This window comes from Theobroma cacao, chromosome 3, assembly GCF_000208745.1.
Source record: "Theobroma cacao cultivar B97-61/B2 chromosome 3, Criollo_cocoa_genome_V2, whole genome shotgun sequence".
NCBI classification, from domain to species: Eukaryota; Viridiplantae; Streptophyta; class Magnoliopsida; order Malvales; family Malvaceae; genus Theobroma; species Theobroma cacao.
The window spans coordinates 35,296,504-35,321,855 of record NC_030852.1 but is presented as its reverse complement, the minus strand read 5'-3'; the positions used below and the strand labels follow the sequence as shown (position 1 = coordinate 35,321,855).

At 36.0% G+C, this 25,352-nt stretch overlaps 5 protein-coding genes across 10 annotated transcripts in view; 3 read left to right on the top strand and 2 right to left on the bottom strand.

Moving 5' to 3' along the window:
* The window catches only part of LOC18606762, a 16,702-nt gene extending 11,630 nt beyond the window's left edge, over positions 1–5,072 (top strand). The window contains exons 1-2 of one of the 2 annotated variants that reach the window (XM_018117215.1): positions 4,047–4,062; positions 4,157–5,072. In XM_018117215.1, coding sequence (XP_017972704.1) covers positions 4,200–4,838 — 639 coding nt within the window. In that variant the 5' untranslated portion in view covers positions 4,047–4,062; positions 4,157–4,199 and the 3' untranslated portion in view covers positions 4,839–5,072. Of the gene's footprint in view, positions 1–4,046; positions 4,063–4,156 lie in introns of those variants that run through there. The other variant, XM_018117216.1, reaches the window with a different exon arrangement.
* LOC18606754 (ABC transporter F family member 3) overlaps positions 1–25,352 on the bottom strand; it is a 27,283-nt gene extending 1,931 nt beyond the window's left edge. Inside the window, exons 1-19 of one of the 3 annotated variants that reach the window (XM_007040540.2) lie at positions 24,996–25,352; positions 24,625–24,837; positions 24,265–24,451; positions 23,876–24,084; positions 23,599–23,760; positions 23,022–23,150; positions 22,838–22,939; positions 22,557–22,703; positions 21,964–22,026; positions 21,801–21,847; positions 21,631–21,690; positions 21,301–21,383; positions 20,814–20,908; positions 19,703–19,789; positions 19,439–19,526; positions 19,072–19,157; positions 18,861–18,923; positions 18,541–18,737; positions 18,097–18,396 (exon numbers count right to left, since the gene is read on the bottom strand). In XM_007040540.2, the coding sequence (XP_007040602.1) occupies positions 18,612–18,737; positions 18,861–18,923; positions 19,072–19,157; positions 19,439–19,526; positions 19,703–19,789; positions 20,814–20,908; positions 21,301–21,383; positions 21,631–21,690; positions 21,801–21,847; positions 21,964–22,026; positions 22,557–22,703; positions 22,838–22,939; positions 23,022–23,150; positions 23,599–23,760; positions 23,876–24,084; positions 24,265–24,451; positions 24,625–24,837; positions 24,996–25,199 (2,151 nt within the window). In that variant the 5' untranslated portion in view covers positions 25,200–25,352 and the 3' untranslated portion in view covers positions 18,097–18,396; positions 18,541–18,611. Of the gene's footprint in view, positions 1–18,096; positions 18,397–18,540; positions 18,738–18,860; positions 18,924–19,071; positions 19,158–19,438; positions 19,527–19,702; positions 19,790–20,813; positions 20,909–21,300; positions 21,384–21,630; positions 21,691–21,800; positions 21,848–21,963; positions 22,027–22,556; positions 22,704–22,837; positions 22,940–23,021; positions 23,151–23,598; positions 23,761–23,875; positions 24,085–24,264; positions 24,452–24,624; positions 24,838–24,995 lie in introns of those variants that run through there. The other 2 variants (XM_018117201.1, XM_018117200.1) reach the window with 2 other exon arrangements.
* Positions 6,778–10,982, top strand: LOC18606757. 2 transcript variants are annotated; one of them, XM_007040543.2, is made up of 13 exons: positions 6,778–6,974; positions 7,115–7,172; positions 7,308–7,713; positions 7,852–7,974; positions 8,703–8,753; positions 8,885–8,911; positions 9,011–9,047; positions 9,210–9,329; positions 9,511–9,633; positions 9,803–9,925; positions 10,097–10,231; positions 10,331–10,447; positions 10,607–10,982. In XM_007040543.2, the coding sequence occupies exons 3-13, from the start codon at positions 7,546–7,548 to the stop codon at positions 10,618–10,620; spliced, it is 1,038 nt and encodes a 345-aa protein (XP_007040605.2). In that variant the 5' UTR covers positions 6,778–6,974; positions 7,115–7,172; positions 7,308–7,545; the 3' UTR covers positions 10,621–10,982. The 2 variants fall into 2 exon arrangements, with proteins under 2 accessions (XP_007040605.2, XP_017972703.1); XM_018117214.1 differs by lacking the exon at positions 7,852–7,974 and having other exon boundaries at positions 7,115–7,713.
* On the bottom strand, positions 11,846–14,715 carry LOC18606756. Of its 2 annotated transcripts, XM_018117204.1 has the most exons (7): positions 14,592–14,715; positions 14,309–14,527; positions 13,978–14,208; positions 13,151–13,891; positions 12,973–13,017; positions 12,736–12,762; positions 11,846–12,618 (listed from the first exon to the last, which is right to left on the bottom strand). In XM_018117204.1, the coding sequence occupies exons 2-7, from the start codon at positions 14,450–14,452 to the stop codon at positions 11,893–11,895; spliced, it is 1,914 nt and encodes a 637-aa protein (XP_017972693.1). In that variant the 5' UTR covers positions 14,453–14,527; positions 14,592–14,715; the 3' UTR covers positions 11,846–11,892. The 2 variants fall into 2 exon arrangements, with proteins under 2 accessions (XP_017972693.1, XP_017972691.1); XM_018117202.1 differs by having other exon boundaries at positions 14,309–14,715.
* Positions 16,384–18,106, top strand: LOC18606755. The gene is made up of 4 exons (XM_007040541.2): positions 16,384–16,621; positions 16,734–16,928; positions 17,082–17,132; positions 17,294–18,106. Exons 1-4 carry the CDS (start codon positions 16,541–16,543, stop codon positions 17,966–17,968), a joined length of 1,002 nt encoding a protein of 333 aa, XP_007040603.2. The 5' UTR covers positions 16,384–16,540; the 3' UTR covers positions 17,969–18,106.

Here is a 25,352-nt window from a genome sequence, read left to right as displayed (position 1 = left end):
GATAACAATAACTAGTTAAAACCCCGTCTCCAGAGAAGAAAACATAACATGATCCAGAAGGAAAAAGTTCACGCCTAATGCAAGAGAAACTACGCAATGGTATTTGAATTGTGATTTACTAGGGTAAGCAGATTAAAAAATATGTTACATAAACAAAAACAATTGAAGTTTAAGATACCTTAGCTGAACGAAAAACTGTCCCAGAGCTTGGTTGTAGTTCCCCAGCAATAAGTTTTAAGTCTTGTTGACTTACCAATCCCATTTGGACCAACCACTGCAAAAAGATACACGCACATGGCTAAAACAGGAGGAAAAAATGAACCAGAAAAATGGCACATTGTCCATATCATGACAGTAAAAGGCACTAATGTCTTGAATATCCATGATTGCTCAAAAATGAGCATTTAGAGAACCATAAAATGGAACGACATCTTAATCTAATTTTTGTTGTAAGTATATTTTTCAGGGTATAAACATTTATTGATATGCAAACACTAAAAAGAGGCCCTTCTTTCCTTCTCCTCCTATTCTTTTTTTTTGTTCTTTGATGAGGGGAGTGCCATGTGATTGTGTGAGGAGTAGGAAAAAGAGAGATCAAGGTCAAGGAGCATAAATGAGGTAAATACAAAGAAAAAACTCAAGAAGCAATCATCCTTACTTGCTATGCGGCTGTCTAGATCTATACCAAAATTGAGATTCTTAAACAATGTTGGCCCCCTAGGATGGCCAAATGATTCATCACTGCAAACACATTCAAGAAACATCAATACTGACCAATAAGCAGCCCATCTAAAACACTTCAAGCCGGAGTCAACTTGATTCTATGTCGTTATTTTGTAAAATTAAAACTTGAAATAATTTGTAGGCAGCTGTCAATACCTTAACTCCAAACTCACAAAAGTAAAATGCAAAGTAGCACCAAATTGGAACTTCAAAAATTTTCAGAACTGACATCATCAAAATTCTTAAAGAAGCACCAAAGACAAGCCTGAAACTTATGATAGGAGGCCCAGATCTATCATCTGGATTTGGAAACTCAAACTTATAACTGCATAACAAAATGGCAAACTCAATTGTAAATAAATAAAACTCCAATGGATCTGAATGCAAATTCAAGGTCTTAAAATTGAGAAGATTCAAGCACTGAAGGAGATATACTCAGGGTCATTAACAATTTCATCTACATGCTCCATCCGCTCCAATGCCTATAGAAGTAAAAGGAACCAATCAGCTATGGCATATCCACAGAGATACATCATTCCACATCAAATGTGAATATAACTATTGATTTAAAGTCTTATATAAGTCTTAATAATTAATTTATCCATATTATTCCAAAAATTAAATTTAATAATATATAGGACTCTCAGATTTTTGTAATTAATAAAAGAATGTTAAAATGTTTGATAATTCTACTATCATAAAAAATAGGTTGAAGTATGAATTTTTCATCCCTTTACTGTTTCAATTGAATGGTTCTAATGCTTCTATATCACATATTTTCATTAAAAGCTGATCTAAGAATAATTAAAAATTTTGCCATGAACTTGGATGATATAGTTTTTTGATGATGATGTGAAATATAATTTGGAATTGTCTTTCTCAAGGGACATGCATAAAAAGATTGATTTTAATTAAAAATAAAAATTGTTAATTAAAATTAATTATTATTTATAAAAAGACAAAGCAAAAAAAAAAGGGAGAGAAAAATTAGAAATGAAGGAAAAGAGTATCTGAATATTAAGATAAAGAGATTAAAATCATATTATCATGAGATAATAAGTAGATCAAATTTAAAATTTCCAAAAATTTATTATTGAGTGTTTATTAGTACATTTTTATGTACTACCTAATTTAAAAAGTAATAAGTTGTCTATATACTGTGATAACCACAAGGCCGCCACCACGTGGCTAGTGACATTAAAAGTCAACAAAATCTAAATAAAATAATTTGGATAAAACAAAAGATATAAAAGACAAGTCAATGCTATATGGTTCTTCGGAATCTAAATAAAAAGTGAGGCGAAAAGGGCTCGCGTCACCCAAAACTGATCTGATTATTTTAACGTTGGTGCTCGAGCTGTCCCATATGTTTTTGCTGTATAAAAGTCAACAGCCGATATATCTTATAGCTGATCATTAGAGTTTTGAGGGCAGCGCTTGCTGGAGAACATATAATTTATAAGTATCAGTTATGGTTAACTCTTTGTTGCTTTATAGTGTAATAGATGAGTTTGGTACATAGAATCAACAAGTCGACATATATTCAATCAAGAAAAGACGGTGAGGATTGTTTTGGGCCAACCCAAAACCATGGAGGATTCTAGTGCCTTTGCTGCTTTCCCGGCAGACGATTCAGAGCGAACACCAGATCACAGAGGCTGTAAACGTCCACTAACTGAAGCTCAGAGAAAAGCAAAAAATGAGCGTGATAGAAAACGCCGGCAAGAAAATAGGGTACAGAAAATACATACATATATATATATATATATATCGATTTCATTTTCCATGATTTATAATTTAAATGTTTGAATTGGAGACTAATGATTTAGAATTAATTTGTAAATGAAGGTGGAGGTCGAGAGACTTCAGAATGTGGAGTCCCAGTTCAATCAAATTGCACCACGGCTTGACGACTTGCAGACCCAACTCGGGAAACAGACAAATTTTATTAGCGAATTAATGGAGGAGAACCGAAGGTTGAGGAATAGGGAGTCACATCTTAATAAAAGAACAGAGGAACTCGAGAATGCTCTTCTTGAAAGGGCAGCACCTGTAAGACGACATAACCAAGAACAATTTTTTGCTTAATTTTACCAGTATAATATAATCTTTGATTAAACTTTGCTTTGTTTTAATTTGTCAATGAAGAATCTACTCCTCCAAGGGAATCAATTACAACCAATGGTTCTAATAGGTGGAGAGATTAACCAAATGGTATGGACACGGGCACATCTTCCGCTGATGCCAGATTTATGTATCAGCGCTGCGGTCCAAACCCAAGTAATTGCAGCAATACCCGCGGAGGGTGTCATTGACAAGGAAACAATAACCAATCAGTTCACGATGAATGTCCCGTTCCTGTTTGTGGCATCCAAAACGGAGGAAGTGACTTGCATCCGGCTGAGGGGCAAGTGCTCAGCGAGTCCCGAGGGGGGTTTGGTCCAGTACTTGTTCGAGTGGATCCCTCACCAGACCAACCAGAAATCTTGGGAGAATTTGGGATGGTCTCCAGTAAATGTTGGCTCGATTGAGGATTTGGCTCCATCCGGCCACACGGGTTCATCATGTGGTGCTCAAGCCAAGTTTCCAATAAAATTTCTGCTCTGGAATTCCGTAGGGACTCTGGATACCTATGGTCAGAGGGTTGTGATGGATCTTATCAACCGTTTCCGACCGGCCGTTTTGGTCATTGCTGAGACCAAGTTACCTCGTGACAGAGCGGAACAAATCAAGGACACGTTTCATTTTGATGCTCATCTTGTTCCGCCTAACTTGGAATTTATGGGAGCGATGTGGCTGTTGTGGCGCTCTGATGTGGTGGAGGTTCAAGTTCTTTTCTTCACAGAGCAAGAAATCCATGCTCGCATTAATGTAAGTTGATGTATATTTAAAGGATTATTGTTTTAAGAATAGGTTCTATTTAAGTTAAACTTCCCAATGCTAACGGATTTATATTTTCCTACTATTTATGTGTTTTAGGAACCACAAACAAATCAAATTTTTTTTCCACGAGAAACTTTTAGGGTATGTAAAAATTAATGTCATTGTAAATTTTGTTATTTTTTATCAAAAAATGTTAAATTTAATGTCAAAGTATAAGTTATAGCCTATTGTCACAAATTTCTTATTAATAAAAGATGAAATGTGTCTTGGATTGAAAAGACGGACTCGTGATTAGGAGTCCATCTATCTAAATTTTGTTTTGCATTTTCCTCACCTATCCTTTTTCGGTTGTAATGTCTCATCTTAATCTTGTTCTGCCTGCATTCAACTTGCTGATTTTTTCATTTTCTCTTGAATTTGCAGGGGATTCACTTTAAGAATACGAGTATCGAAGAGGTATAATCATTGTATTTGCACTAACTTAAGTGTTGATCTTCCTTATTCCAGAATCATGAAATCCTTAATTCTTTTTTCCCATTTATATTTTCAGCTTGAGTCATTTCTTTTAGCATCTCCAACTCATAGCGAAGAAGATGCAGCAAATAATGTGCATATTACTCAAGGTCCAAGGAGTTCTCAAGGTGGTCGAATGTATACCGATGAGCTTGTGCACGATTTTACTAGGAAACTTGATGCCAAAGACGAGCCAAGTGGATTTTTCAGACTTCAGTGGCTTGATGGAGGAAGTGGTAAAAAGTGGGACGGTCACTTTACCCCCTTCTCTGGCTCTTACTGATAAGAAGATCGAGAAGAAGTATGGTGAGATTGCTGCAGAGAGCAAACAAAGCAGCTGCACAGCTATGCCTAGCCGTATTCTGTTGTGTGCGGCAATCAAAGAGATGGATGAGCTGCAACTTGAGAGTATCGACGAGAAAAAGATGTTGTTATGGAGGGATGCAATCAATAGTGCTCTCAATATCAATTTCAAAGTGGACTTTGCCATAGAGCACTTGAAGAAAATTGGCCGTGCATATTTTGGTTTAAAAGCAAGGAATGATCAAGAGCTCAGGAGCATCGAGGAGAAGATATCAACATTACAGATTGAACTATCTGACTGGGAGGAGAAGCGCGCTAAGAAAGTAGAAGAGCAGAATTCTGAGGTGAGGAAGGAGTGTCTGCGTTATGCAGAGTATTTTCAGGGCAAATCTCTTAGTGCTGGCCTATTGCATTAGTATCCTTTCAACCAGGTTTGGATTCTTTCCATCAAAGCGCTGGAAGATATATTCTGCTACCTTCTCCGTTTTCTTTAACCACGTTGTATCATATGGTAAGGCAGAAAGTTTCTGAAAAGGAAAGCATACATCCATTCTGTATTAAACTTTTATTTGCATATACTGCAAGACTGTACAAATTGGTAAGTGTTACAGATTCAAATACAAATAGAAATACATACGGATTACATCTAATTAGAAAGTGTAGCTTTATCATGACATATTCAACCTTCTGAAATCTTGGATACTGGGATATTATCTGCTTTTGGACTAATGTATGTAGAGTTGAGAGTGACAGAATGAACATAGTTAAACCTTCTCTAGGTATGTCATGCTTCTGAACTTCTAATTTTGTGATCCTTTTGTCATCCATGGAATTCTTTCCTTCTCTAAATTTATCCTACATCATGCTACGAATTGTAGTATATAACTTATTAAATGGTAATCTTCTGATAATCATTTTTTCCCCTTATAATCCTAAAAAGAGTATAGTGTGTTGTATGTAAATGTATAGCTCTAATCAACAGTAATCATTTTGCACCCAAGACTGGCCATATTTGTAGTGAGTTGGTTGCTATCTCTTGACCCCGCAAGTTTCTTGTTCGAATCGGCCCAATCTATTGGATTACTGTACCGATTTAAGGTGAGTCCAGATTTCTTCCTATCAACTTGAATCTAAGGTTTAACCCAGTGACCATCACAGCGAGGGGAGTACGACGACCCAATTACTCGGCTTTACTTCTTGGGCTAAAGAAACATGAAAATATTGACTATAATCAACAAACCAGTCAAAACAGGTTGCTGTACGCAGTCGCCCAATAAGGAAAGGCATGCAGTTGCCAGACATTGCCTTCCCTTAAAATAGCAAGTATAACGTTCTCAAATTGCTGTCGAACGAGAGGCCCTCGCGCGACGCCGAAACCACACCCACACGCGCGCTTTCCGCAGATGACGCCCGTTTTCGCGCTTGAGCGTATTTATCCTTAACACAAACTCTTAACATTTAGAAAAACTCGAGTGTATGTGCTCGAGCTACAAGGAAAGCAGAGGCCGGCGATTATATAATTGTGCGGGCGGTGAACTAAAGTTTCAAACACCTTCCAATCGGTTTGACCTTCTTGCTCAACTTAATGTTCTCAAATGGCTGCTAACTGTGTGAGGGACCACTCGTACTCTTGCGACGAGCAAATCGATTCGTTCGAATATCGCACGGTTTGCTTTTCCGGCGATGATTTCACTACAATAATAATAAATATTTATATGCCGATTGAAATTTTAAATGACCAAACCATTGGTAATTTGTTTGAGTGCTTTTATTAAAATCTTTTATGAAACCATTTTTAGTGTGATAAAAAGGCATAATACTTAAAAAAATTTTAAATTTCAAATAAATTTTTTCAAGCACTATAGATCTGTATAGTGTTTCTCAATTAAAATCTTAAAAGATTGAGTGCTTTAATTAATTATATCAGTCATGAAACAAATTAGTACATGTTAACTTTTATCTCATTTAATTTCTATCCACGTGGTTTTTGTTTTAATTTTTTTAGAGAAATTAATAATATTAAATGAACACATAATAATTATAACAATATAAGAAATATATATTTAATATAATTATGTCTTATGAATGTAAGCTTATATCTTTTAGCTTTGGATAAAAATTAATTATTTTTAATCCAATTTTATTTTTTTAATAAAAAAGTAAAAACAGAATATATATATATATATATTATACAATTAGGTTTTAAATATGAATTGAGAATATATAAACCATGTTTTTTAAGTTGACACCTTGACCGTTAAAATTATAAATTTTATTTTAAAAATTTGAAGTTCAAAGATGTACGAAATAAATTTCGAAATGAAAAAAGAAACAAATTCATCCTTCACTAAATGACTCAAAAAATTATAAATATATCTAATGCTTGGTGGTCGCGCGAGCAGTTGAAAAAGTGGCCGGAGAAGAAGAGTGCAGTGCTACTTCCTTAGCAAGGCAAATGAATCGCGCACCCCGGTCAACGTCTAGGCTATATATATCCCTTTTGCTTTCAAATCTATCGATCAATTCAAATGAAGAAAATGTTCTTGTTTTCGGTTAGTACAGTTCCTGATATAGTTTGATTTTAGTTAATCGTTTTAAGTATGTTTGTTTTAGTAAGCTTTTCGAAGGTGTCGGTCGGAGATCCATCTCCATTAATTTTCTCATCCATTTTTATCTTATTTTGTTCTTGCAGTTGAGTGCTCCAACTTAGTGATCCAGTTCATTTGGAAAGGGAAAGAACTGAATATCAGGTATATCGCGCTTCCTATTCGTACATCTCCTCTTGTTTTGATAGAATTGACATTTCTCCACCGTTTTCGAAGGTTTATCCTATATTCAGATCTCCCCCTTTCTTCATTTTTCCTTGTTCTGTTCTGTAAGTATAGGCGTTGACTTGTACCCACTTACTGGATTCCCGATCTTGTTTCTGATCCATTCCGGCCGTCAACAAATCGTTGTCGTTTGGAGGGTTAAGAACCAACGAATTCAACATTAGGGCAAATAGAGATGCAGCTTAGGTACTCTCAACACCCAAAGGAGGAGGACAACTCGTAAATCTGAAATCAAAGAGAAGGTGAGAAAGAAATATATATAGTGATTGTTGAAGGTCGGTGTCTACAAAAAATGGTGGCTTCTTCTAGTGCTGCTAAAGCAGCAAAGACCAACAATCACAAACAGACGGGTAGCACAGCAAAAACAACTGATTTTAAGACGAAAGCAAAAGAACCTCCAACTCCAGCTCAGAGAAGAGCGAAACAGGCGGTGGACAAAAAATACCGGGCAAACAAAAAGGTATATTATATATATATATATATATATATATATATATAATATTATCAATTTCATTTTCCATGATTATAATTAGATGTTCAATTTCGTTTATCCATGACTTAATCCTTGCTTGCAATGCTTCCTGTTTTATAAATAAAGAGGAGGTTTGAGGAACTTGAACAAGAAAACCTGAGGATGGGTGCGGAGCTGGAGGAAAAGAACTCTGAAATAATTCGTATAACAAAAGAAAACCAGGAACTATGGAGAGCTCTTGAGAGACGGGTACCCACACTGCCATTTCTCTAGTCCTTTACTATGTCTTCTTTCATTCCTTTTTCTTTTTTATGGGTTGGATTATGCAATTAGTAAATCAATCATTTCTCCTTCCTAAAACCAATCTTATTTTGACTTTAAAGATTATTGATACCAAATGTTCCGTTTAACAACCATTTTCAGAAGGGGCTCTATCAATTGGGATATAGCTGGCTAGCACTTTTCATTAAAACTTAGTTGATTTAATATTTACAACCAATCTTCATCAACTAAGCTAAAAGGCTTTTGAAGGCTGCTGTGCTGGTTGACCGTTACAATGATAAATTAAGACATGACCCTTTTCTTAGAACAACATCATTTTATCAGAATTGTACTTAGCAAAACAATCATAATTTAGTTGGAATCATATGGTCAGTGGTTCAAATAAGTTATATAATAAACTAGTAATTCAAAAGAAATATACTTTTACTCTTTAAGGAAAATTGTGATTAATATAGTTTTCTTGGTCTGCTAAGCTTCATTGATAATTTTTGAACTACTAGCTAGTTTTGGTTTAGCTTAGTATATAATAACCATGATTGTAATAATTTTGAATGTATGCCCATTATTATAATATGATTTTTGAACCATGGTCTAGGCCTTGAAGTCTCCTAGGGATTTTCTGTTTCTTTTTATGAGAAAAATCAATAGGAAGGGAATACGGCAATGCCAATTTTTAATTTATTTGTGTTTTCCAGGAGGCAATTGTGGGACAGATGAAGCGAATTCCCTGTGATTGGAAAGTCGACGTACGGAAATCTATCGTTGTTTAAACTAATAATGTTTAATTTAAGGATAAGTGCATATATGAGTTTAAACTAAAAAATCTTTACCTTTTTCCAGTTTTACTGCTCATTAATTCATTTCTCTTGAATTGCAGGGGAAATACTTTACTTCTTTTGACGAGGTATGCGGAATTTCATTGATGAAATAAAGTCCCATGCTTACCTATGAACATGTTGTACGATCTTCCGTGGAGTATTGAACTTATTTCTCTTTTTTGCAGGCGGAAACTTGGTTTCTGTCGCAGACCTATGATCAAGGTTCAGGAACTTAATTCTGAAGCTCTTTTACAGGATGCTAATGAATTAATTTTACTACCTTCTATGGCTGATTTTATCAGCAAATGGACTTGAATTAGTAATTATCTCCATCCCTTTATCCAATTGCTTTGTATTCTATTAAATGCACTTAACTGTTTGCAGGCCCGAACGACACTAACAACAACACAACTGCTTCTACTGCTGCTGGCCCCTCGTGTGTCGAAAATCATGGCTTGCCAAACAACCCAGATAATAATCCTTTCAGTCATGACCCTGCTGCCGGTAATAAAGCAGGTTTTTTACATTCATAGTAATTGGTTTGTCTTGTTTGCTTCTTATTCTAATTCCCTCAAATTGGCAAAGAAATTTACATATGTTCCTTGCGATATTAAAAATTTGCTTCTGTGATAGTTAAGATAGCTTCCTAAATTTAGTCGTCCTGATTACTTTCTTGTTGATTTAGGATTTCCAACTGCTCCTACTGCTGGCTCAATCTTTGTTGAATATCCTGAGTTGGCCTCTGCGTTTGATGCGCCATATAATCCTTCTATAAGTGATCTTGTCACTGATTATAACCTTGGTGCCGGTAATCAATCAAGACTTTACGTTCCATCTTATTGTTTCATCTTGTTTTCATCTTATTCTTCCCTCAAATTTACCTTTTGTGTTAGTTAATTTTAACTCTTAACTACAATGTCTTCTTATGTATAGCTTCTTCAATTTTCTCATCCTGATTATTTTCTTGGTTAATTTAGAATTTCCAACTCTCTCAGCAGCTGGCTCCTCCTTTGCTGCATATCCTGAGTTGGCCTCTGTGTTTGATGCGCTGGATAGTCATGATATCAGTGATCTTTCCACTGATCATGACCTTGCTGCTGGTAATCAATCAAGTCTTCACGTTCCATCGTATTGTTTCATCTTATTTACATCTTATTATTCCCTCAAATTTGCCTTTTGTGTTAGTGAAATTTAACTCTTTAACTACAATGTCTTCTTATGTATAGCTTCCTGAATTTACTTATCCCGATTATTTTCTTGTAATAATTTAGAATTTCCAACTTCCTCTGCGGCTGGCTCCTCATTGATTGCAGGTCATGACTTACCTGTCATGGTTGATGTTCCAAATAACCATGATACCATCAGTAATCTTGTCACTCGTGACCCTGCTGCCGATTATAAATCAGGTTCTTACATTCATCATATTGATTCATGATTCTTTTGAATGTCTTCTTCTATATAGCTTCCTAAATTTACTTGTCCTAATTCCGTTTTTGTTCATTTAGGATTTCCAATTGCTTTTGTTGCTGGCTCCTCTGTTGCAAATTATGACTTGCATGCCCCCAAATCTTATGATATCAGTGGTCTTTTCACTCATGACCCTGCTGCGCATAAGAAAGCAGGTTTGTGCATTCCTCGTATTGGTTAATCTTGTTTATTTTCTGTTCCTCCCTCAAATTCATGTTTCTCGTGATATTAGAAATTTGCTTTTAACTACACTTTCTTCTTTGATATATAGTTTTCTAAATTTACTCATCATGATTATTTTTTTGTTAATTTAGGACTTTCGTTCTGAGAAAATCCCATCTTCAAAGACGGTTTAGAGATGGTACCTATAAGCTCCTCACCTCCTCAAGCATACAGGCACACCTTTTCTATGTGAAGAGCTATATAATGGTTAATTTATTGTGCATGCCACCGAGTTAAGGAGCCATTTATATCGTCTTTGACTCTCGAATATTTTTTTCGTGTATTTTTTAATATCTTGATCGTTTCTGAATCCTCTTTATATGTATTTCTGAATATTTATATCGTTTGTGCTTTTTATATGTATTTCTTGAAGTCTTGGACCTTTGGTTGTTGCTGCTTTGTATGTTGAACATGTATTTTTATGTTATAAGAATGCGTATGGTGTTTGCTTAATAATTGGGAGATGGATTTAACAGACTTTAGGAATTAGTCATTAGCAATTGCAGCATTGGTACCATCAAGACATCTTTGTCCAAATGACTGACAGACTCACCATTAAAGCGTAAACCGGGGGACACATTGTAGAAACTGTTCTGTGGTCTTTACGGTGGCCCACGCCTGTCTTCTTCCAAAATATAGGGGTAAAAACTTTTTCAAAATTCAGACACCCCAACACAGTGTTATCTAATTCATAAATCATCGATCTTCACCTCAACTTTTTAAGTAGGAGGGATACACGTGCTTTGCTGCTCATATTATATCCCTTAGAATTCCTAAACGATGGATTTAGTTCAAGAAATTTCTGCATTACAGCCTTACTCCACGTACATGGGTATAAATGTTTGGACACAAACAATCAGCTGGCATTAGAGACCATCAAGATGCCAAAGCCACTCTGTTGTGTGCTGCACACTGCAGTCAAGTTGATTTCCGGTATCAATCCCGTCTTTGATCCCCGATTTACTCGATTTCAGACGTTGATCTCATATATAATATTAATATTTTGGTAATTATGTGAAATGTTAATTTAAAACTTTTTTGCCAAGTGACATTCATCAACACAAAAAAAAAAATTTATTTTAATTAAAAAAATAAAAATTGTTAATTAAAATTAATTATTGTTTATCAACAACTTTAAAAAATTGAAAAAAAAAAGGAAAGAGAGAAAGAGAACGAAAAAAATAAAAACATTTTAAATATTTCATGACGGAATGTTAATTTTGAAAATTAATGAATTCGTGTGAAATTATAGTTACAATTTGAAAATATCAATATATTTTATCTTATTTTATTTTATTTCAAAACTTACACCTCGTATTGGCATTTGCTCGTTTACAACATGTGTAAATTTTGTTTAACTAAAAATACAGTGTAATTATCAAAAGGCTGAGTTGCAGCCAGGGAAAAGCTGGGGAAACAAATAAGTGCTAAGAGGCTTGCCCCAAAATTGTTCAGCTACATGGATACACTGCCGACGCACCTCTGACTCGCGCTCTTCCAATTTCTTTGCATGTTTCTCCTCTAAAGAACGAAGTTCAATCTGTAATTCTGACATTCTCCACTGTATGCTCTCGAGGTATTTTTGATCATGGCCTTGTTCATTCCAGGCTTTTAAACCATAGTATGCACGAGCAATGTTCTTCAAGTGATCTATGGCGAAGCTCCCTCTCAATCCGATCCTCAAACCGCTATTAATTGCATCTCCCCAAAACAACATTTTCTTCTCGTCGACTTGGTCAAGTGTTAGCTCGTCCATCTCTTTGATTACAGAGCAGAGTAGGATGTAGGAAGGCCTTACTATACAGGGGCTCTGTCTACTGTCTGCAGTAATATCTCCATACATCATCTTAATGCGCTCATCAATGGGAGCCAGAGACGGAGGTAAATTGCCTATCCCACTTGCTTCAAGTTCTTCCTTTAAGCCTTCGAAGTCTGAAAAGTCCACCTTGCTTTGGTCCATGGCATCAAGTTTCTTAGTGAAATCTTCCACAAGCTGATCGGCATACTTCGTATTACCAGTTTGAGGATCACTCCCTTGAGCTTCAGTAACAGGCTCGCTATTTGCGACTTGTGCAGTGGGAGATGACACCAGAAATGATTGAGCCTGCCGGGAAATACAAAAAGAAAAAACAAAGGTAATAAGAAAAGGATCATGATTTTCAGAATTAGAAGATCACCACTCAAAAGTGCTGCAACACCATTACTATATATCTATATATACCTCTTCAAGCGAATCAAAGTTCACGTCCTGCAATATAATTAAGAGAGACAAGTAAATCATCATATTAGATCTTAACCAAAGTACAATGCCATAGAAGTACAATCAAAGAATTACATCTACTTGGATTATCAAAAAAGCCCTCAACCTGGTCATGGGCTACAGCCTATAGTTTGACATTAAATTTAACATTTCTTGACAAAAAAATAACAAGATTTACTGTGACATTAATTTACATACCCTAAAGATTTCCCATGGGGAAGGGTTTTGATTTGTTTGTGGTTCCTGAAACACATAAACAGTAGGAAAATATACATCCGTTAGCATTGGGGAAGAAAAGCGTTTTGTTTAACTTCAATAGAACCTATTACTAAAACAAGAATCCTTTAAATATATATATATATATATATCAACTTACCTTAATGAGAGCGTGGATTTCTTGCTCTGTGAAGGAAAGAACTTCAACCTCCACCACATCCGACCGCCACAAAAGCCACATCCCTCCCACAAATCCCAAGTTAGGCGTAACACGATGAGCATCAAAATGAAACGTGTCTATGATTTCTTTCGCTCTCGCACGAGATAACTTGGTCTCAGCAATGACCAAAACGGCCGGTCGGAAACGGTTGATAAGATCCATCACAACCATCTGACCGTAGGTATTCAGAGTCCCTACGGAATTCCAGAGCAGCAATTTTATTGGAAAACAGGGTTGAGCACCACATGATGAACTCGTGTGGCTGGATAGAGCCATATTCTGGATCAAGCCAACATCTGATGGGGACCATCCCAAATTCTCCCAAGATTCCTGGTTGGTCTGGTGAGGGATCCACTCGAACAAGTACTGGAGCAAATCCCCCTCGGGACTCGCTGAGCACTTGCCCCTCAGCCGGATGCAAGTCACTTCCTCCGTCTTGGATGCCACAAACAGGAATGGGACATTCATCGTGAACTGATTGGTCACTGTTTCCTTGTCAATGACACTCTCCGCTGGTATTGCTGGAATTACTTGGGTTTGGACCGCAGCGCTGATACTTAAATCTGGCATCAGCTGAAGATGTGCCTGTGGCCGTACGGTCGCAGTGTTCCATACCATTTGGTTAATCTCTCCACCTATTAGAGCCACTGGTTGTAATTGATTCCCATGGACGAGTAGACTCTTCATTGACAAATTAAACAAGGCAAAGTTTAATCAAAGATTATATTACAGAGGTAAAAAATTAAGGGTTGGTTATGTTGTATTACCTTCTTACGCGTCCGATAGTTTCTATCAGGTGCTGCCTTTCCAGGAAGAGCATTCCCGAGTTCCTCTATTCTTTTATTAAGATGTGACTCCCTATTCTTCAGCCTTTGGTTCTCCTGCTTTAATTTGCTAATAATGTTTGTCTGTATCCCGAGTTGGGTCCGCAAGTCCTTAAACTGTGGTGCAATTTGATTGAACTGGAACTCCACACTCTGAAGCCTCTCGAACTCCACCTTCATTTACAAATTAATTGTAAAGCATTAGTCTCTAATTCCACATATAAATTATAAATCATGGAAAATCAAATTGATACTATATATGTATTTTCTGAACCTTATGTTCTTGCCGGCGTTCTCTATCACGCTCATTTTTTGCTATTCTCTGAGCTTCAGTTAGTGGACGTTTAGAGCCTCTCTGATCTGGTGTTCGCTCTGAATCGTCTGCCTGGAAAGCAGCAAAAGCACTAAAATCCTCCATGGTTTTGGCCCAAACCAATCCTCTACGTTTTCTCTCAGTCGTTTCTCGATTGAATCTATGTCGACCTTGTTTATTCTACATACCAAACTCATCTGTTAAACTTTAAAGCAACAGAGAGCCAACCATAACTGATACTGACAAATTATACGTTCTCCAGCAAGCGTTGTCCTCAAAATTGTAATGAATTCACGGAGATCAGCTACAGATATTGGCTGTTGACTTTTATACACCAAAAGCACAAGGGGCAGTTGGTGTTCCAACGTTTAAATAATCAGACCTGTTTAGGGAGACGCGAGGGTTTTTCGTTTTTCTTTTATTTAGATTCCGAAGGACCATATAGCATTGACCTCTTTTTTTATTTTATTTATAAATTAATCAGGTGAATGTGCCTAGATCGCACGAATGTTTTTGGAATTAAATTATCCTATGATTGACTACAATAATTAGAACCTACATTATTCACGTGTTGATTAATAGATTAATAAAGTGTAAACAAAAATAAGTAGATTGTCACAATATTTTTAATCCAAAAAATTTACATAATAAGCAATAGAAAATTCATATTTAGATAAAAAAAAATTTTACACTAATTTGAATCAACTTTATATTTTTAATAAAATTTATATCAACAATGATTCGAATATGTTCTGATACAATTTATCACGACCCACTTTTCATCCCAACAAAAAATATAACATGAGATATGACGCGTAGGTGCATATGTTTTTTCTTCCTTTTTTTGTCCTGCCGTAAATTTTGTTAACTTTATCTGTTAGATGCCACGTAGGCTTTTAGTAGGTTGTTCTTTTAGTTCATGGTCCCTGTAATTACCGTGATTGTGGCTGCCTTGTGGTTATTATCACAGTACGTAGACAACCAATCACTTTTCAAATTACAGAAAATAAAATAATATTAATAGTTAAATAAACGTTATAGAGATTAGATCCATTAACTTCATTTTATTTTTTAACGAGTTTATATTTATTAAAGTGTTGTGTTAGTATATAGCAAAAGTCGCCAAATTTCAACTCATTTGATGAGACTATCAATACAGTATAAAATTGTGCATTCATGGTACATCAAATAGTAAATCTTATCATTCGCACATTAATAGTAATCTAATGCCATGAGCTAATATTATCCAGCTAATTAATTAGTAAAACAATTGTTCTAGTATTTGGTAACAATATTGTAGCATTTGTTATGATTTAATTTTACATTCAAGTTTTTTCAAATTTATTATTGGGTGAAGATTTAAGAAAAGGTTCTTATATATGTTTTCATGAGTTCTATCATACAACGTATAATATAACAAATATTTTTATATATTTCTATGGAAACCATCAATAAAACTTATAACCAGTGAAAATGATAGCCAATCATCGATTATAAATCATTCAAGAATTCACTTGTGTGCCCATAAAATAGCTTGCCTACTTACTTTTCTGAAACGCTGCACGTGACAAATGACCTTATCTTAACTCCTATGATATTTCAAATTCTACCAAATGTGGTTTGCTTTGAATTTTAACTCAAACAAAAAGAAAAGTAGATTATTTTCATTGGTAGTACTATCGAATTCAAAGGCGCGCGAGCACAGAGCACGACAAATATTAAAACAAAAAAGAAATACTACTAGTCAAAAGGCCTGCGTCTCCCTCCTCGGGATAAGCTATGCGCGCGCGGCGACCAATTCATAGTCTGGAAACCACATATTTGCATATTTTTCTACCATGACAAGGTTGATTTATACTCCTTTACACATTCTTCACATATACCAAAAAAACCCAACTTTGAAGATTTAAAAAAAAAAAAGAAAATAAATCGTCTCACTCAAATTCGATTAATTAAAATGCCCAGGTATTTTAAGAGTTAACATTCTGCAAGAAAAAAAAAATACAAAGAAAAAGAAAAGGTTTGCCCCGAACGAGAAATAGCGACAAGTAGAAGTCAACGACAAGGAGAATCCGCGTGAGTTTTCCCTAAAAATCGCTGATATTCAATTGCAGGCAGCTCTGAGACAGATAATTTAGAGGGTTCAGACTTGAAAACCAAAAGAAGAAGCTGGAGGATCAGATCGACGACGCTATGGTTCAAAGCCGTGCGCTAAGTCCAGCTCAAAGAAGTGCAAAGAACGAGCGTGATCGACAACGCAGGCGAGGGCTTAAAGTACACAATACTATATACTGATTTATTGTTATCTATTATGAATTCTCGTTTCCCATGATTTTACATCTTTAATTTGAATCCTGGTTTGGCTTCTTTATCTTGCAAACGAAAGCTGGAGTTCGAGAGACTGCAGAACGTGGCTGCTAAGTACCAGGAAATGGCGCCTCTCTTGGACGAATTGCGGGTCGAGGTCACGACGGTAAGAAACGTTATTAGCCAATTAGCCGAGGAGAGCAGAAGGCTGAACGATGTGGAGCCACATCTGACTAGAAAGATACATCAACTAGACAACATTGTTCGTCAAAATGTACAGCTTTTTCTGCTCTCCCCAATTTTGCTGTCTGTCTATTGCTCGCTAGAAACATTAGCTGAATAATTCTCTTATCCCGGTATCCCTATTTCCCTAACTGTAACAAAGCCCTTTTTCTTTCTTGTTTCTATTTGTATTTGTATTTTGCAGCAAACAGAGCAAATAGAGAGAAGACAACTCCTTTCTCAATGGCAGTTCAAGGTTAAAATTTATATCACACTGAATCAAATTACCTTTGTCTATGATATAATAAAGTAATAATCCTTGCTTCTCTTAAACCATCGTTCTCCTTTGTAAAAGAGACATTAAAAACTGTACGTAGTCCACCTAATGTGATTCTTCTCTCCTACCTAATGTTTCAGACGCAGGCAATGGTTCTGCCTACAATTGGAAAAGAGGCAAGTAACGAGCCCATTGATCTTGGCGTAGAGAGTTCTCGTTCTGATATATGGTATACTGACGAGTTTCTTCAAGATTTTATTGAGAAACTTGATGACAAGGAGAAAAGCAGAGTGGACTTTCTAGACTTCAAAGGATTACCAGAGGAACTGGAAAAATGTGGGAGATTCAGTTTACCACCTTCTCTTGTTCCCATTCATGAGATCCTAGATAAGGCCTATGGAGATATTACTGCAAAAAGCAATCAGAGCAACCCTGTAATTAGAGATTCCTATATACTGTTTTGCTCTGTGATCAAAGAGATGAATGAAGTGCAACTTGAACAGGTCGACCTGGATAAAATGATATTATGGAGAGATGCAATTAATAGTGGTTTGAGCATTGGTTTCAGGGGGAACTTTGCTATAGAACACTTGAAGAAAATTGCTCGCGCATACTTTGGTTCCAAAGCATGGAATGACCAGGAGTTAAAGTGCTTGGAAGAGAGGATGTCGGAATTGAAGGCCGAACTGTATGGCTTGGAGCAGCAGCATTATAGCATCATAGAAAGACAGAGTTCTGAGATGTGCCGAGAATGTCTTCAGGACCAACAATATTTTCAGGGCAAGCCTCTTAGCACTGGTCTGTTCCTTTCGTAGTCTCTCTTATGGGATTGGATCTCTCTTGCAGAATGGGGAGGGCAGCCTATCTTATGAATTCATTGTTCTGGCCGAGAGTCTATGCTATGTTCAGTATTTACTTTCAATAATAAATAAAACATAATGCATTGGATCAAAGGAAGGAGCAATTTAAGTTATAATCTTAGTCCAAAAAGAAATACTAACCATTATGCCAAATATGAATTATCAATAATATAACTGGGACTATCCGATAAACTAAAAATAGAGAAGCTGCAAGAATAAACTTTCATTGCATCATCTATATATATTTCCCAGCGGAAGGTGCTGAGACACCATAAAAAATGTTTGGTATCAGCCAGAAAGGAGTGGGGAAATGCACGTTGATCTGTGCTGTAAACCTTATTGTCCAAGGATGAAGATTCAAAAATTTTGACGGATGTCCATAGCTAAAGCAAATGAAGGAATCCATCAGATTGCAGAAAGACACAATGATAATTATATTTCAATACCCAGAAATCACTCTTCATACCTTTGACCAAAAAAAGTTTTCAAAAGAGAAGACAAGAATTTGCTCTAGTCCTGGTAAGTACCTTGTGGTCTTGTTGTGCCTTCTAGAAATCCATCCCCATATCAAAGGGTATGCTCCAACAGAAAAATAGTTTTAGGAAGAGCTCTGGAGCATCTTCTTATAGTCCTGGAAAGTTCCATGGAAAGGGCTCACCTTGCCCTCAGACACCACCCATAATTCATCTACACTTCCAGATATTAGATGTTCATCGTGACTAACCTGCAGGGACAAGCACATACAATTCCACTTGAGAAGTTAAAAAAAAAAAAAAAAGAGCAACATAACTACCCAAATTATTTATTCATAGTGCTATTAAAATGACAAAGACAACAGGACTGATACCATTAGGATCCCTCCTTGGAACAAAACAAGGCCTTGAATTAGTGCCTCCACAGCATCCAAATCCTAATTTTAACACCATTGTCAACAATCAAATGCCAGAGTCAGTTGTCATAGCATTGTCTGCTTATATAAACCTTTCCATGCAAACCCTGGAATTAATGAAGACTTAACATGTCCTAATATCGAGAAATAATCAAAATTAATGACTTACAAGATGATTGGATGGCTCATCAAGCAAAATTATGTGTGGTTTCTTGAAAGTTATCTTTGCAAAAGCAACTCTGCTTTTTTGACCGCCTAGCATAGCAATCAAAGTAATTAGAAACCTGTATGCACATATGCACATACATATACCTACATAAGCATATACGGTAATTCAAAATCCTTGGCTATTAATAGGACTAATTCTTTTATAAAATAAAGAAAAGCATTCTGTCTGCATACTTTTAATGGTAGGACTTCCATTAGCTAGTAAGAAAACCTTCTTGAGGACCAAAGTTCAGTCCAATCACTATATATCACTTAAAAAACTGACTTCACATTATCAATTATATCCAAACATAAGGTAGTAAACATACCAGACAAAGTATACATCGGCTGCAGTGCAAGATTTCCTGTGACACCAAAAGAACCCAAGTGGGCACGAAGCTTTTGTTCAGGCACTCCCTGCAAGACGCAAACATCAAACAAGGGATTTAACCACATGAAGTTACTTAAAGCACCGTGCCCAAGAGCAACCAAAAATAAGAACGAAATAAAGAAAGACTGCCATGAAGGCTTTAAAAGCACTATAGATGATCCTCACATCACACATAAGGAATAAGAAAAATATGAAAACTTACTGGGTAACAGCGCATCATATATAATAGGGGATTTGAAGAAAGGTCTAGTCCATCAACATGGTGCTGACTAAACACAGCAATGCGAACCTGTTGATATAATAATGTCAGTCTCTTCCAGCCTAACATTGATATAAACAATTACAGTTTTTATAATCCTTATGTCAACATAATGTCAGCCCCCTTATCAAATGCACAAATTATAATGAGTGTATTTCACTGTGCTTTATCTATATGTAGTACTTCTTCCATCCAAGTTTGAATATCCTAATCCCCTAATAATCACAATCCAAAGGAATGCCACTTTTCAATTATATGATCTTTCATTAGTGATATTTCTCTTTTTCCAAAAGCTTTTTTATTAATAAACACCCTTCAATATTGATATCATTGGAGATTTTCAAATTTTCTAAGTTACGAAAAAAGGTTACTTTGAATATACTGTTTCCCTAAAATTGCATCCACTGTCAAGCATGACATTCAATCAAGGATTGAAGGAGTAATTTATGAAACAGTACAGGGTCCAAATGTGTAATAAATAATTAAGGATTTTCTCTTAGTAATGTAAAAACAATTTGGGAGAATCCAAATTTAAAGATAAACCAATATTATGGAATAAAGGAAGTCAAAACCCGATTGCCAAATGCGGGTCAATGAGGAGAGAAAGATTAGTCATGTATCTGGTCAAGAGTAAGGATAGATATCTGAATGGTGCAACTCAGAAGAAAATTTGGTGAGTAGTTAGATCTGTAAATACAGAAGAGAGAAAGGGGCCATAAAAAATAGCCTACATATAGGGCACATTCCAATTTCCATTACTTAAGTACTAGATATTATTAAAGTGAAAATGATTAAATAAGTGACTAGTAAGTTGAAAAAAATAAGTATTTACAGTCAAAGTATAGGAATAGGTCTCTGATGGAGTGACTCCAAAGACGATACAACAACTAGTTAAATCCCCATCTCCAGAAAGGAAAATATAACATGATCCAGAAGGACAAAGTTCATGCGTAATGCAAGAAAAACTAAGCAGCGGTATTTGAATTGTGATTTACTAGAGTAAGTAGATTAAAAAATATCTTACATAAACAAAAACAATTCAAGTTTAAGATACCTTAGCTGAACGAAAAACTGTCCCAGAGCTTGGTTGTAGTTCCCCAGCAATAAGTTTAAGTATTGTTGACTTACCAATCCCATTTGGACCAACCACTGCAAAAAGATACATGCAAATAGATAAAACAGGAGGAAAAAATGAACCCATAAGTGGCACATTGTCCAAATCATGACAGTAAAAGGCACTAATTTCTTGAATATCCATGATTGCTCAAAAATGAGCATTTAGAGAACCATAAAATGGAACGACATCTTAATCTAATTTTGTTATACGTATATATTTCAGGGTGTAAACATTCATCGATATGCAAACACTAAAAAGAGGCCCTTCTTTCCTTCTCCTCTTATTCTTTTTTTTTTTTCTTTTTTGTTCTTTGATGAGGGGAGTCCCATGATATGGTGTGAGGAGTAGGAAAAAGAGAGATCAAGGTCAAGGAGCATAAATGAGGTAAATACAAAGAAAAAACTCAAGAAGCAATCATCCTTACTTGCTATGCGGCTGTCTAGATCTATACCAAAATTGAGATTCTTAAACAATGTTGGCCCCCTAGGATAGCCAAATGATGCATCACTGCAAACACATTCAAGAAACATCAATACTGACCAATTTGCAGCCCATCTAAAACACTTCAAGCACAAGTCAACTTGATTCTATATCGTTATTTTGTAAAAATAAAACTTGAAATAATTTGCAGGCAGCTGTCAATATCTTAGCTTGAAAGTCACAAAAGTAAAATGCAAAGTAGCACCAAATTGGAACTTCAAAAAGTTTCAGAACTGACATCATCAAAATTCTTAAAGAAGCACCAAAAACAAACCTGAAACTTATGATAGGAGGCCCAGGTCTATCATCTGGAGTTGGAAACTCAAACTTATAACTGCATAACAAAATGGCAAACTCAATTGTAAATAAATAAAACTCCAATGGATCTGAATGCAAATTCAAGGTCTTAAAATTGAGAAGATTCAAGCACTGAAGGAGATATACTCAGGGTCATTAACAATTTCATCTACATGCTCCATCCGCTCCAATGCCTATAGAAGTAAAAGGAACCAATCAGCTATGGCATATCCACAGAGAGAATTGGACCAATAGCAGTATAAAGGTTAAGAAATTACTTTCAAATCATCCAAAATAATACATAAATCACCTTGATTCTGGACTGAACAAGGGATGCTCTCTTTGCATTATACCTAAATTTATCAATAAAGGCCTGTGGATAAAAAAAAAAAAAGCAGTTAAATGCCAAATACATGGTACTACACTTTAATAAAAGCCAAGACAAAAGGAAATTAATCAGAAAAAGTACATGGGAGCACCCTGAAAATAACAAATCTACCACTTAACAATGGAAAGCATATCAGAGGCAGCAATGAAGGTTATAGTCGCAGCACATAAATTAAATATATGCCAACTCGGTTGGACAGAGATTTATAAATAATACAAACCTTCTCTGGTATGAAAATAGAATAAAAGCAGACTAAAGATTTGTACTATGTGTAGGATGATAGTATTAAAAAGGGGGGCATGGGGGCCGGGGAGAGTAACACTAATTAGAGATTGAAGTATGCTCTGAATGACTAACCTGCTCTGAAGATATATTAAACAACATTAAGAGGCATAAAAAGAACATCAATAAAGAAACAGAATAGCATTGACTTAGTTTTATTACGATGACCATCATCAGACAAGAAACAATGCAGAATCATGTATATTACATAAATTTAGTGCAATGGAGAAAACCTGCATATGGGATCTTGCTCGTTCGTTTGCCTCAATGGCTTTCTGTTGGTTCTTAACTTGTTCCTGCCTAGTCTTCTCAAAGGTATCATAATCTCCTTTGTAGGCCGATAATTTTTGTCCTTGTAGATGAATAATGTCAGTAACCACCTGAAAATAAAAGCAACAATTTAAAGGGAGAAATAGAAAAATCCTGTTGGAAAGCAGACACAATTTACAGAAAATTGTTATATTAATCAATAAAAGTTATTAGGATGAACTAGAAAACAAGCAGCTGAAGTTACCGTGTTCAAGAATTCTCTAGCATGAGACACAACTATAAATGTTTTTGGCCATTTCACCAGGTATGATTCCAGCCATAGGACAGCATGAAGATCAAGATGGTTCTGCATATAAAATAAAATAGATATATACCGGGTTCTGAAAGAAAACGCATGCCATGAAGCAAACATAAAACACACAACTTACAGTAGGTTCATCAAGCAACAACATATCAGGCTCTATAAACAGTGCACGGGCTAGAGCAATTCGCATTCTCCATCCTCCAGAAAATGTTTTTGTTGCCTTCTGCTGCATTTCTGGAGAGAAACTGAGACCCTGGAAATATTTTGGGCCGGTGTGATTAGAATTTAAATGAATTACGTGATGCAATAGCACAAGTAAATTCAATATCATAATACAACTTAATGTGCATGACATGTATTCTTTTGTTTATACACTATAGTTAACCATGACCAAGAAAGCAAGCACACAACAAATTGGAGAAATTTTATAATTTGAGCAATTTGGACACCTATCCAAAATCTTTATCATGCTTTGTGCGGTAGCAGTAACTTTTCCTGCCATAGTATTAGGAGGTCAGCACACACAGACCACCACAAGTCCACAACCTTACTTCTTTATACCAAATAAAGTTTTTTCTTCTGTTTTTTTTTTTTTTAATTCTACCTAAATTCTCATTTTCATTGTCGATTATTTAAGCTTTAAGCTTAGATCAATCAGGCACTTTTAAGTCACCAACCAAATACATTATTTGAGAACTTACTGCAAGAATAGAGGCTGCACGAGACTCTGCTGAATCTGCATCAATGGCCTCAAGCCTTTTATAAATCTCCTCGAGTCTTTGGGAGATGGCATCTTTGTCAGGCACCCCATTTAGATCTCCTTTGCTCTTTCCATTTTCATCTTCTTCAAGATCCAATTCTCTCTTAAGAAAACAATAAATTTATCAGCAGGATCACTAGAAAAGGACATAGGTAAATGGATTTGAATCATTACAAAGATTAAGTGCTTTCCTAGATAAAATGCTAATTGTTCTCAACCTGCTGTGCAAGTAAATGAGCTTCCTCTTTCAAAAGCTGGGTTCTTTCAATATCAGAGTTAAGAACGCATTGCAAGGCTGTTGTATCATCACCAACTACTTCTTGCTCGACATGTAAAATCTGGCAGTTTGGAGGAATTCCATCAATAGCATGCATTGCCATGTACCTAAGGAAAGTTGTCTTCCCTGTACCATTTCTTCCAACAAGACCTGCAGAGAGAAAGCCACAATAGATCAGAAACAAATCAACAAGAAAAGCTGCAACCAGGAAGGCCTATACTAAGGGACACTATTCCATATGTATCTTCATGAAGTTTCTCATTTTTCTTCTTTTCCCTATTCTTGGCATGAGAGCAATACTATCTGGGTTAAATAAGGAACTTAACCCACCGTAATGCCTTCCAAATGATAGTGTAACTGAACCATCAACAATCAGATCACGACCACCAACAGAAACAGTGAAGTTCTCCATATGAATATCCCTAATCGCTGGTCCACCAGTGTCATGATTCACACAGACAACAGGCATTCCTTCTCTAGCTGCTTCCATCTCTGCTAAATGCATTTGGTATTGCGCCTGTGAAACACGTGACATAAAAACACAATCATGAAAGGATACAAGTACATAACTAAATAGCTTCTCAGTTGTCTCACATTTATGCCAACCGAACACAATCATAGAAGCAATCAACGTCACCTACCACTACAAAAAACAAGTGCATCTAATTGACTTCTTTATCTATGTTGTACCTCTCTTTGACGCTCCTCCTTCCTCTTCCTCCTTTCGATCTTCATTTTATCACGTTCAGACAGTAATGGACCATCAACCGGCTCTGGCTTTTTCTTTGGAGCCTCCTCCTCCATACCTTCATTCATCCTGAATGGCGTTGCTAGACTCCGAACAGTTGGCTTTGGTTTAACCAACCCATGCTTTCCAAATTTCTCAGATAGTTTACTACAAACCTACCACAAATCCCAAACAAAATTACAAAAACTGCCACAAAGGATTCTGTTTTTCTTTCCTCCAAGATTAGGGAAATTATTATTCAAATTTACATTTTCTTAACCATTATCCATGTAATAATGAATTTTTATGAAATGAGAGAAATGGTGGAAGTTACCTGGCGGCACTCGGAGAAGTCTGAGACGCATTCGGCGGCGACGAGAAGCTCGCCGATTGATTCAAAGGCGCCGTCGCCGTCTTCTCCGAAGTCGAAATCTTCGTCGGCGAGGACGTTGATGATGTAATCAATGATTGGTTGATCCACATCCTCTGCTCTGCGGCCTAGCACCTCGTGCACCACTGAGCTCGCCACTTCAGTCATGGCAACTTTGATTTCTTCTTTTCTTCTCTTCCCTTTTCTTTATATAAAGAATCGAATGACGAAGGAAATTGGAAAGAAAAGAAAGGCTTTCTCTGGTTCTGTTAAAACGTCTAAGGTTTTTGGGTTTTGTACGCGGATTGAGATGAGAGCGGT